Source organism: Suncus etruscus, chromosome 13, assembly GCF_024139225.1.
Source record: "Suncus etruscus isolate mSunEtr1 chromosome 13, mSunEtr1.pri.cur, whole genome shotgun sequence".
In the NCBI taxonomy this organism is placed as follows: Eukaryota; Metazoa; Chordata; class Mammalia; order Eulipotyphla; family Soricidae; genus Suncus; species Suncus etruscus.
The window spans coordinates 25,220,451-25,232,527 of record NC_064860.1 but is presented as its reverse complement, the minus strand read 5'-3'; the positions used below and the strand labels follow the sequence as shown (position 1 = coordinate 25,232,527).

The window sequence follows — 12,077 nt, the reverse complement described above, 5'->3', positions numbered from 1 at the left end:
ACACGGTCCCCTGAGCCTGCCAGAATAATTTGAGTGCTTAGCCAGAAGTAACTCCTGAGAGTCACCGGGTGTTGCCCCCAAAAAACAAACAAGTAAAGAGGATGCAGCCAAGACCACCTGTCCACAAAGCCAGAAATACTATTGAACTCTGTAAAAAAGTTTGTCAATTTCTGCTGGAGTCCATTATGACCCCAGACTTCTCTTCAGAAACTAACTTAATTCAGAGGGTTGGGTTTTTTGAGGGGGTTGTTTGTTTGTTTTTGGGTCACACCCGGCAGCACTCAGGGGTTACTCCTGGCTCTACACTCAGAAATCGCTCCTGGGGACTGGAGAAATAGCATGGAGGTAAGGTGTTTGCCTTGCATGCAGAAGGTCGGTGGTTCGAATCCCAGCATCTCATATGGTCCCGAGCCTGCCAGGGGACCTACATGCTCTACATGCTTTATCCTCAGTTCACCACTAATATGTTAGGTGCATTTTCTTTTAGGCATGTAACCCTCTTTTGAAAGTGCAGGTTGGGGCCGGAGAGATAGCATGGGAGGTAAGGCGTTTGCCTTTCATGCAGGAGGTCATCGGTTCGAATCCCGGCGTCCCATATGGTCCCCCGTGCCTGCCAGGAACAATTTCTGAGCCTGGAGCCAGGAATAATCCCTGAGCACTGCCGGGTGTGACCCAAAAACCACAAAAAAAAAAAAAAAAAAAAAAGAAAGTGCAGGTGACATTGAATGCATATACTGTGCCCTCCTTTATTCAGTTAGAGGCTGTAATTTTCGAAAGCTTCTTATTTGACTGCCTTGATTCCACATAATGCACGTCATCAATTATTTCAACATCCCTCCCACCGGTTTTTCTGACATTGCAATTGAAGTTGATTTTGCACTATTGTAAAGACCTCCGCATGCTTCAGTCTAGATTAGTCTCCTGAAGCAGGCAGTGAGGGGAGTGGCACTGGGAAAATCCAGGGAGACGATGTGTTGTGTTTTCTGCTCTGTTTCTTTAAAGAGAATAGATTTGGGGGTGGGGGACTGTGCTAGCCTCAGTATAACTGAGGATCACTTTCTGCTTGTTGACTTAAAGACAGTTGATTTCCAGGGTCAGAGAGATAGCATGGAGGTAAGGCGTTTGCCTTTCATGCTGAAGGTCGGTGGTTTGAATCTCGGCATCCCATATTGTCCCTTGAGCCTGCCAGGAGCGATTTCTGAGCATCGAGTCAGGAGCAGTGCACCTGAGCAGTGCTGGGTGTGACCCCCCCCCCCCAAAAAAAAGACAGTTGATTTCCAAAGGGCACTGAGCAGTTCATTTTTTGTTTTTGTTTTTTGTTTGTTTGTTTTTTTGTTGTTTGTTTTGTATTTTTGGTCCACACCTGTTTGATGCTCAGGAGTTACTCCTGGCTAAGCACTTAGAAATTGCCCCTGGCTTGGGGGGACCATATGGGACACCGGGGACCGGACCTCGGTCCTTCCTTGGCTAGCGCTTGCAAGGCAGACATCTTTTTTTTTTTTTTTTTTTTTTGGTTTTTGGGCCACACCCTGTGACGCTCAGGGGTTACTCCTGGCTATGCGCTCAGAAGTTGCTCCTGGCTTCTTGGGGGACCATATGGGACGCCGGGGGATCGAACCGAGGTCCGTCCTAGGCTAGCGCAGGCAAGGCAGACATCTTATCTCTAGCACCACCTCTCCGGCCCCCAGTTCATTTTTTTTGTAAAGGCCACATAGGTTTGGGAACTATTCATCCTGATTTTGGTTCATTAGACTAGAGTGTTCTTTTTTTTGGTTTTGGTTTTGGTTTTGGTTTTTGGGTCATACCAGGCAGCTCTCAGGGTTTACTCCTAGCTCTTCACTCAGAAATTGCTCCTGGCAAGCACGGGGGACTATATGGGATGCAGGAATTCGAACCACCATTTGTCCTGAAACAACTGCAGCAAGGCAAATGCCCTGCCGATGTGCTATCTCTCAGGCCCCAGACTAAGTGTTCTGAGTAACAAACATGCCCTCTGCTGTCTGCTTCTTGTTTTCAGTGTGCAGTCTCCATTCTAGATGAGGTATGAATATTCAGGACTAGTGACTTGTCACCTGTCCCCAAATTATGGTTCCTCTTCCACCTTCAAATACAGTCTCTGCAGCCCCTCATCTGATATAGCTCCAGCCCTCTGACCCCACAGCCAGGTCTGCATCTCTAAACAGTGTCTCTAAATCATATCTGTCACTTGCTGGTCTGTGTCTCTCACATCTTGGTCTGTCTCCTTCACCACTTCTGTGTTGATCTGATCTCTAACTAGTATCTCTAACCCGCATCTCTGACCAGCTGGCCCGTGCCTCTAATCCACAAATCTGCTTTAGCAAATACTTATTCCCAGTTCCTATTCCCAGTTCCACTGTGTCTTTAACCACCTCAAACAAGAAACCAAAAAAATCCAGACAAAGTCATTGCTTTTCTGCTCCCCTGCCAATCTCTTCACACACCCACCATTTCCCTATCACTATGCCCTCACTTGCATCTGAGATGAATCTGGAACCATCCCTCATTCAGTCTTGCCTGCTGATCCCTCCCCACCCTCAACTCCACCTTTCTTCTCCCATTACCCACCGCCAGCCCTCAGGCTCTGTTTTCTGGACTAACGTCTCAACTTCTTGCCAGGTCATGTTCACTGGTCCAACATAGTTCCCCACCATGCAGCAGGCTTCATTCAACTGCCCTTTGAAGGGATGTTGGGGATTGTACCCTTCCTCACCTTTCCACTGTCCATAGCTGCTCTGGCTCCAGGTCATGGTTTTTTCAGACTCAAGAATCTGGTTACTGTCAGGGCCCCCACCTTGGACTGGTTGAGGTTCACTCTGTCCTTGGGCTACGAGCATCCTCCCCCTGCTCTACTGTGCATTCCATTGTCCATCTGCTGACCACTTCTCCTGCCAGCCTTTCTCCTGGCCTTACAAGGTTATCTAATTGTGGAGCACATTCCTAGGTCCATCTGCTTCCTCATCAGATGCAGGCTCCCACATGCTTGAATGTCATCTATGTTACATGGTCCGTGCATGGCATGCAACAGACATGCAATCCCATGTGCTGAATTAGCAGCAGGCCCTGGCATGTAAAAACATGTCAAACCTATGATCACTTGTTTATTTTTTTCAGGAAGTTTGTCTGAGCTTACAGACTCCCATTCTATCTCCCAGCCCCACCTCATCCAGGGTCTAGTGTCTTATGAATCACAGCCATGCCTGGGCCTCTACAGTTGAAAGCAGTTTTGCAGTGTTGGCAAGTAAAAGTTTATCTCCTTGTTATCAGAGGTGCATTTTTGGATTCATAGTGAGCTAAATATTTTCCTCATGAGGATAGTTTCTCAGATGTCTTGTGATATTTTTAAGAAGGAGAAGGAAGAGATAGTATATCAGAGTAAGGCTTGCCTTGCATACATCTGACCCAGGTTCCCTGATTTCCTGCCAGGAGTGATTCCTGAGCACAGAGCTAGAAAGCCTTGAGCACCACCCAAACCAAAACAAACCCATAAAAAGATTCATGACGTAATACTTTCATTGAACCTTTTTTTGTTGGGTTCTTTTAAAAGTGTACATGGATTAATCATCTTTACTACTTGGAAAACAGCACCACCAAAGCTGTTTAACTTACTTTATCTTGTCACTGGACTATTCCTGACAGTGTTCAGGGCTTACTCTTGGCTCTGTGCTCAGGGATCACTCCTGGTGGGCCTCAGAGATAGAACCGGTGTTGACCATGTGCAATTCAAGAGCTTTTCTGGCTATGTTGTCTCTTTAGTACCAACTTAACTTTTCTCTCTCTCTCTCTCTCTCTCTCTCTCTCTCTCTCTCTCTCTCTCTCTCTCTCTCTCTCTCTCTCTCTCTCTCTCTCTCTCTCTCTCTCTCTCTCTCTCTCTCTCTTTGGTTTTTGGGCCACACCTGGTGATGTTCAGGGGTTACTCCTAGCTCTGCACTCAGAAATCGCTCCTAGCTTGGAGGACCATATGGGACGCCAGGAGATCGAACCACGGTCCGTCCTAGGTCAGTGAGTGCAAGGCAAACGCCCTACCACTGTGCCACTGCTCCACCCCCCTTTTTTGACAACTTAACTTCTTCTAAATTTTAAGGAAGATTGGGGACATAGTACTCCCCTCCCAGGGTTTACAGTTCATCATTGATTTTTCCTTTCCTTGGGGGCCATGAATACCATGGGTTGGTAATAATAACAATAATACCAGGACAACAGGACAATTTTGAGTAACCTAAGATGTGTAGCCTCACGAACCTTTTCCTCTCTGTGTCCACTTATAGGGATGGGGACCAAGGAGTTTCGGTCCCAGGGACACATTGGCACAGACTATGTTTTGAGTTCTGATGGAAGATTTTCTGCAGTGCTGGTCTGGTCTCAGGGGCTCACCAGAACCTCAGTCCTTCCCACCCCAGCCTGACTCTATGATGGACCTGACAACTACCCCACTTCTCTCCTTTCACCAGAGGGTAGTGGCCAGCTGGGGCATTGCCAGAGTTCTATCTCTCGAGGCACTTTCCCTCTCCCAGATGTCCTCCTGAGCAGTTCCAGGTCTAGATGTGCTGAGGCTCTGAAATTGAGAATGCAGTTGCTGACAATAGGCATTGTGAAGAACTGCAAGGAACTTCAGGAGTAGAGGAAATGGTTATTGTGGTGGTAGTGGTGGTGTAAACTTCTGAAAGACTAAGTGGGGTGTGGTGAGTGGTGCCTACTGTTGAGACCCTTAGTAAAAGCACAATCCTGTCCTCACAGAATACACTGCCAGCTAGGTCACTCCAGAAGCAGCCTTTGGGTAGTGCTGAGCATTTGAGCAACTCCAAGGGGCACCACTTCTCCTGCCTGTGTTCCCTGCTGGCCCAGTTCACCCAGCTCTGGCCCTACCCCAACTGCTAAGGTCCCAACTAGCACCATCTTTGTGGCCTTGTCTGCCTCTTTGCTGCTTTCAGACCTTCCCTCCCCCGGGTCACCCACCTCTCAGATCCTAGACAAGAGTGAGGTTGTGTCCTATTTTCCAGTGGAGAATATAGGTAGACAGAGCAATTCTTTAGGTGCTGAGGGAGACTCTGTGCATTGGCTTTTTAGTTTCACAGCGGCCAACATGGGAAATGAATGTAGTCTCAGTTTCCTAGGAAATCCAAAGGAGACACTAATATTTTCTTCTTTTTTTGTGTATTTTTGTTTTTGTTTTTTTGGGGCCACACCCGGCAGTGCTCAGGGGTTACTCCTGGCTATCTGCTCAGAAATTGCTCCTGGCAGGCACGGGGGACCATATGGGATGCCGAGATTCAAACCAACCACCTTAGGTCCTGGGTCAGCTGCTTGCAAGGCAAACGCCACTGTGCTATCTCTCTGGCCCCTCTTCTTTTTTTTAAGGGATTTCCCCCCTTTTTAAAGTCCAGATCTATAAGTGAAGACACAGTTATTTTAGGTGTCCCTTGGGTTCTTTCTCTAAAATATTCAGGTATAAAAGTTAAGTCCAATCCATTGGCTCTAAAGAAATAAAGATGCAGGTCCAGATACTGAACCAGCCCAAAGATCACTGGCCTGGGAGTAGTAGTAGGGGGGTAATGTAGTGCCCAAAAGTGTGTCCATTTAGGGAGGGCCTAATTTGAATCAAAAACGCAGTACCTGTCCTCTCCCTTATTCTATAGCCAAGAAATGGAGGCTGCTCCCAGAACTTGAGTGCTTCAGAATTTTTGTTTTTTTTTTTGTTTGTTTGTTTTTTTTGTTTTTGTTTTTTGTTTTTGGGCCACACCCGTTTGACGCTCAGGGGTTACTCCTGGCTATGAGCTCAGAAATCGCTCCTGGCTTGGGGAGACCATATGGGACACCGGGGGATCGAACCGTGGTCCGTCCAAGGCTAGCGCTTGTAAGGCAGACACCTTACCTCTAGCGCCACCTTCCCGGCCCCGCTTCAGAATTTTTGGAATTCGTCAGATGAGTCCCTTTTGCACCTTAGGGTTCAGTGTTTTACTCAGAAGCTTCACAGATTAGTCTTGCATATATCACTGACTGGGGGAAGGGGGACCCGCACTGTCCTTTCCTGCCTGCCCACTGTCACCAGGCTCCTTCCATGGAGCCTTTCAGAAACATGCGGGAAACCCCGTTTTCTGAGGCCTGTGCTTGTGCTCAGCCAACCCTCCCTCTTTGCTGACTGCAGAGAATGAGATTATGAGCGGGGCCCACTGCTCTGAGCTACCTCTGCAGACACACACACATAGGTACATCCATATACATCCATGCACATATTTGCCCACATCCATACACACTTATCCACATTCCCATTCAAACTAACATTCACATGTGTGTATTTAAGGTAGATTCTACACATATATAATCATAAATTTGTAGATACACTCATGCGTATTCACCTATGTTCGATCATATTATAATGTACATCCATACATGCTCATGCATACAGACATACACATTTTGGGCATCCATTCATATATCCACTCACATTTGCATCATATATTCATGCCTACAGTCACATTGGTGCTTACATTCTCTCAAGTAACTCAGTGGTTCCCAGGATATAGGTTTAGATCTCCTGGAACTACTCTTGGGGAAGTAAGAGATTGGGGTGCTGGACCCTGGGCAGTGCAGTCTCCGGGGTTCTATATTGTTTCTGTCCAGGTTTTGCTCCTAGCCTCTCCGGCTCACTCCTCCTGCTGCAAGGAGGAAGGAAGTAACCAACCAACTAAACCATGATTCCAGCTACAACTGTCCAGGCCTCTTTTTTATGTTTTTGTTTGTTTGTTTTGGGGTCACACCTGTCAGCGCTCAGGGGTTACTCCTGGCTCTGTACTCAGAAATCGCTACTGGGGCCGGAGAGATAGCATAGAGGTAGGGTATTTGGCTTGCATGCTGAAGGAAGATGGTTCAAATCCCGGCATCCTAAATGGTTCCCAGAGTTTGCCAGGAGCGATTTCTGAGTGTAGAGCCAGGAGTAACCTCTGAGTACTGCCGGGTGTGACCCAAAAACCAAAAAAAAAAAAAAAGAAAAAAAAAGAAAAAGAAAAAGAAATCTCTCCTGGCAGGCCCAGGAGGATCATATGGGATGCTGGGAATCAAACCACCTTCCATCCTGGATCGGCTTTGTGCAAGGCAAACGCCCTACAGCTGTGCTATCTCTCCAGCCCCTCTCCAGGCCTCTTTTTACCCTGCCAGTCTCCTTGGAAGAGCTGGGGATGCGCATCCCCCTGAGGACTGGAGGCTCGTTCACTCAGGCCCAATCCCTCGAGGCTCAAACCAATGTTCTGTGGGTGGCCATTTGGGGGGGGGGGGGTTTTGGGGGCAGATCCAGGAGTTATTCCTGTCTCTACATTCAGGAATTACTCTTGGCTGTGATCAGGGAGTAAGAGGAATCGGGGACTGAACCTGGGTCAACTACATGCAAGAGAAGTACCCGCCCTGCTGTACTCTCCCACCCTGGGTGGCCCACTTTTGCCTTAGCTCAGTTGGGGCTGGGTTTCCTACATGAAATCTGAGGAAACATTTGCAGTCACATCTATTTTGACCTTCAGGGTAACCTGGTCTTGACCTAAGAGGTATCCCCCCCAGAGCTGCAGCTCCACCATCTGAGATAAGGGGCATTGGCAGCAGGAAACTGGAGTGAGATGGGGTAGCTGTGGGGTAGTGGGGGAGCCAGGGCTCTAGCAGATCAGGTTATGTTGAGGTCTCAGTGCCAAGGGGAGTGGAGGCTGCTGTGGTTAAAGGAATGCTTCACGCACATAGCCCATAAGGAGCTATGAGAGCACAATGGCTGGAGCTGCCCAGGGTTCCTGGTGCCAAGCAAGAGTTGAAGGATTGGGACAAAGGAGAAGAGAAATCTAAGAACAGGCATAGGTCCGCACTTGAACCCTTCAAGCCAAGGGTCTTCCACTAAGTGCCCATGAGAAGCCAGAGAAGTGCTGGCAGGGATGGCCACGCCCTACCCAGAATGCCAGGCATTCTGGCTTCTCCCAGGAGAGGCCCCTGCAGGGTGGGGGTCTGCCCCTGCTGGCTGGAATTAGGAGCAGGCCCAGTGTGGACCAGAGTTCATTCAGGCCACCTGGAACCACCGACTTCCTCCTTCAACCTCAAACTTTTTTGTTTGTTTGTTTTAGGGGTTGTTTGTTTTGGCTTTGAGACCATACTAGCTGTGCTTAGGGGTTACTCTTGGCTCTGAACTCAGGATTCAAGCACCCTCCCTCCCAGCTGTACTATCCCTCTTGCCCCCAAGACATGGACTTTTTTTTTTTTTTTTTTAAAGACATGGACTTTTAAGCTCCCTTTCAGGGCATCTAAACTTGTGAGAGACCCCAGTTGGTGGGGACAGTTCCCCCAGGCATCATAAGCCTCCTCAGGATTTTTGGGAGTATCAAGGACAGGGTCGAGCCTGTGCTAGTTTGGATGTTTGCTGGGGGGGGGGGGGGTGCTTTTAGGATCCCTATCCCTACCTACTCCCTGTCCAGACAAATCCTGATCCCGAGGGCGAGCGATGAGTCCCAAGATTTCTCTGCCCACTCTGTAAATGCCCCATCATAGAGGTAGTGCATTTGCCTTGCATGTAGGACAGTGGTTCGAATCCAGGCATCCCATATGGTCCCCCGAGGCTGCCAGGAGCGATTTCTGAGCGTAGAGCCAGGAGTAACCCCTGAGCGCAGCCGGGTGTGACCCAAAAACAAAAAACAAACAAATGCACTCATCCAAAAGGGTGAAAGAAAGAGAGGCCAGAGACTCCTGTAGCACCCCAGGATTCCCAGGGCAGATCCTACCTGGGGAGACATCGTGCCCCCGCCCACCAGTGCAGCAGAGCGAAAGCAACAGGTTCCACCGCCTCAATTTGGGGGGGTGCCGCGGGACCCAAGTTGGCACCAGATACTGGAAGACCCTCGTGGCAGGGGTGGCTGGAGGAGGGCCGGTGCCTGGATGCCCAGCTCCACTTATACGGGTGTGACGCTCTCCCAAAGAAAGCTGTGCTTGGGGGTTCACCAACAGCCTACCCGGGCGCCGCGCATGTGCGCCCCAAAGCCCCGCGGCCTCCGCCCGGCCCTTCCCTCCTCGCCGCCGCCACCTTTACCGAGGAGACTAAGCCAGCGGACGCGCCTCTGGGCATGCTCGGTTTGGGGGGGCTCCTCTTGCCCAGGGCGGCGCCACCGGGGACCCCAGAGCTTCCGCACGGGTCCACCTAGCATCCGAGGCCACCCGCTCCGCTCCGCGCACCCTGGAGGCGGTGCCCACTTGCCTCCCCGCCTCCCGAGCCTGGCGGAGGCCGTGCGCGCCCGGTGCGCACCCCACTGGGGACCTGGGGCGGGTGGGCGTGGGGCCGGGGCTAGGCGGGGCGCAGGCCGGCTCCTCCCCGACCGAGGTGCGGGCTTCGGGGGCCCGCCCCCCGGGAATGCGCTTCCTCGGGGGGAAAGTGTCTGGGGCGCGGGGCGGGACGCAGTGCGCTCCGGGCGTAAAAATGGTTCAAACAAAGTCGGCGGCGCGCGCTCCGGAGCCCAGCGGTCTCCAAGTGCGCGCTGAGCCTGGGTCCCCCCAGTTAGGAATCTGAGCACCGCGGGGGTGGCGGCGCGGGGGGCGGCGGGGTGCTCGGCCGAGCTGACTCTCTGCTCCCCCCAGGACTCCCGAGAGGATGGGATGGAGCTGGGCAGCGACGCGGCCAGCAGCCGCAGCAGCGCCAGCTCGCAGTCCAACTCGGCCAAAGTGACCCCGTGCTCCGAGTGCCAGCCCTCGACGTCGCCGGGGGGCAGCTTGGACTTGGAGTCGGCGCTGGAGGACTATGAGGAGCCCTTCCCGCCGGACGCCAAGAAGGACGCGGACGAGTGGACGCCGGGGGAGGACGACGAGGACGACGAGGATGCGCGCGGGCCGGGGGACGTGAGCGCGGGCAGCACCAGGAGGGACCGGACGGCCGCGCCGCCCCCCGTTTCGCCCATGCCCAACGGCCACCTGCACGCGCACGATCCCCAGGGCCTGGGGCGCAATGGCAACGTGGTGCTGGCCGGCCGGCCCCGCGGGTCGCGCCGGGAGCTGCAGAAGCCCCATCCGGCGGACGGCGATCCAGAGGAGCCCCCTCTGCCCCCCATGGACTGGGAGGCCCTGGAGAAGCATCTGGCGGGGCTGCAGTGCCGGGAGCAGGAGGTGCGGAACCTGGGCCCCGCGAGGACCAACTCCACCTCCGTAAGTTGTTCGGGTGCGTGCCCGGGCGCGCGCGCACACACACACACGCGTCCCCGCCCCGGGCGCGCCCCGGCGCCCCATTCATCCCGGGATGGCTGGCTGGCGGGCGGGCGCGAACGTCCAGCCCAGTCTGGTCCAAGAGTGGGTGCAGGGCGGGCAGCGGCGGGGGAGGCAGCCAGAGGGCAGCGGGAAGCGGGGTTGAGGGGGGTGGTGGCGCAGCCGGCGACTCACTGTAATGGAATGACTCCTGGAGACGCGCTTGCCTGTGAGTCACTGGGCCTGAAAATAAACCCCGGCGGAATCTGGCACCCCAGGCTGTGCCTACCGGGCTCGACCAAGTTCAGGCTACATTTGTGGCTTTGTACACACACACACACACACACACACACACACACACACACACCCCAAATTCAAGCTACATTGTCCACACACACACACACACAAACACACACACACCCATCCTACCCCGGCTTTGTACACACACACCCCAAATTCAAGCTACATTGTACACTTTGTACACACACACCCCCCAAATTCAAGCTACATTGTACACAACACACATACACCCCAAATTCAAGCTACATTGTACACAACACACTCACACACTCACACATACACATCCCAAATTCAAGCTACATTGTCCACACACACACACACACACACACACCCATCCTACCCCAGCCTTGTACACACACACACACCCCAAATTCAAGTACACACACACACCCCAAATTCAAGCTACATTGTCCACACACACACACACACACACACCCATCCTACCCCAGCCTTGTACACACACACACCCCAAATTCAAGCTATACACACACACACACACACACACACACACACACACACACACACACACACACACACACACACACACACACACACACACACACACACACACACCCTACCCCGGGTGGGTCTCCCCAGCGCGCGCCCCTAGGCGGATCCTCCTAACGTGAGGATGACGCCAGGGCTCTGCCTTTCCTCCTTCCTGAACCTACTGGAGACCTGGGGGCGGGAGGGATTGACTCAATTCCCCCCCCAGGGGAATCCCTCCAGGCTTGGGGGAGGTGCTCCAGCTGCAGATTCTGGAACCTAGACAGGGAGGGGCTTAGGAGCCGCTGCTGTCATCAGATGGGCATCATCAGGTTGGCACTTATCTACGCATCTTGGGGGGGCCCCCTCAGGAGAAGAGCAGATAAATGACTTCAAAGAAAGCTTCCTGGCCGGCTGGCGGATGTGCGTGCAGGAGAGCAGGAGAATAATTGCTTTTTGGAGATGCAGCAACAGTTGTGATTCAAAGCCTTTACGGAGGCTCCTAAATGCTCTTAAAATTTGCACCCGCGGGGTTCTGGTTGGCTGAGTTGGTTCTGTGTCGGAGAAAGCTTTCTGGCAGGTGTGATTTTTTTTTTTCCACCCCAGCTGGGAACCCTGAGGCTCCAGGAAATTGGGAGCATGCCCTGTTGACTTGAGGGTGAGGTCAACAGCACCGAGAAATTGGCAGGGTTTGCATCAGCGAGGCTTCCATGGGCAGCAGAAGCCTGCTTGGTGTCCCTGGAGAAAGCGCCTATTAAATTAACACAGTCCTTTTAATACCAGCTGTTTACCAGGCCCCGCACAGATTTGGTGCTGGCCGGGGCTGGCTCTTGTTCTTGCAAATAGAAAATATCCTTTCCCAATAGACCCTGAAGCAGACTTCCTACTTCTCCCAGGACCGAGAGATAGCGGGTTTTCCTTCACGGTTGCCTGATATTGATGAATCCCGGGGAAATAGGAGACGCAGGTGCACAGATGAAGTTATTCTATGACGGCAGCAGTGAGCTCCTGGGTTCAAAGTTATTAAACAGAATCGTGCTAAGCTCCCATGAGCTCTGTGCTGAATAGACTAGGTGCTTTTCAGT

General features: G+C 52.2%; 1 protein-coding gene across 3 annotated transcripts in view; it reads left to right on the top strand.

Moving 5' to 3' along the window:
• The window catches only part of SCHIP1 (schwannomin interacting protein 1), a 285,050-nt gene that overhangs the window by 179,240 nt on the left and 93,733 nt on the right, over window positions 1–12,077 (top strand). For 2 of the 3 annotated variants that reach the window (XM_049785905.1, XM_049785907.1), the window contains one exon: window positions 9,610–10,170. In XM_049785905.1, coding sequence (XP_049641862.1) covers window positions 9,610–10,170 — 561 coding nt within the window. Of the gene's footprint in view, window positions 1–9,341; window positions 9,356–9,609; window positions 10,171–12,077 lie in introns of those variants that run through there. The other variant, XM_049785906.1, reaches the window with a different exon arrangement.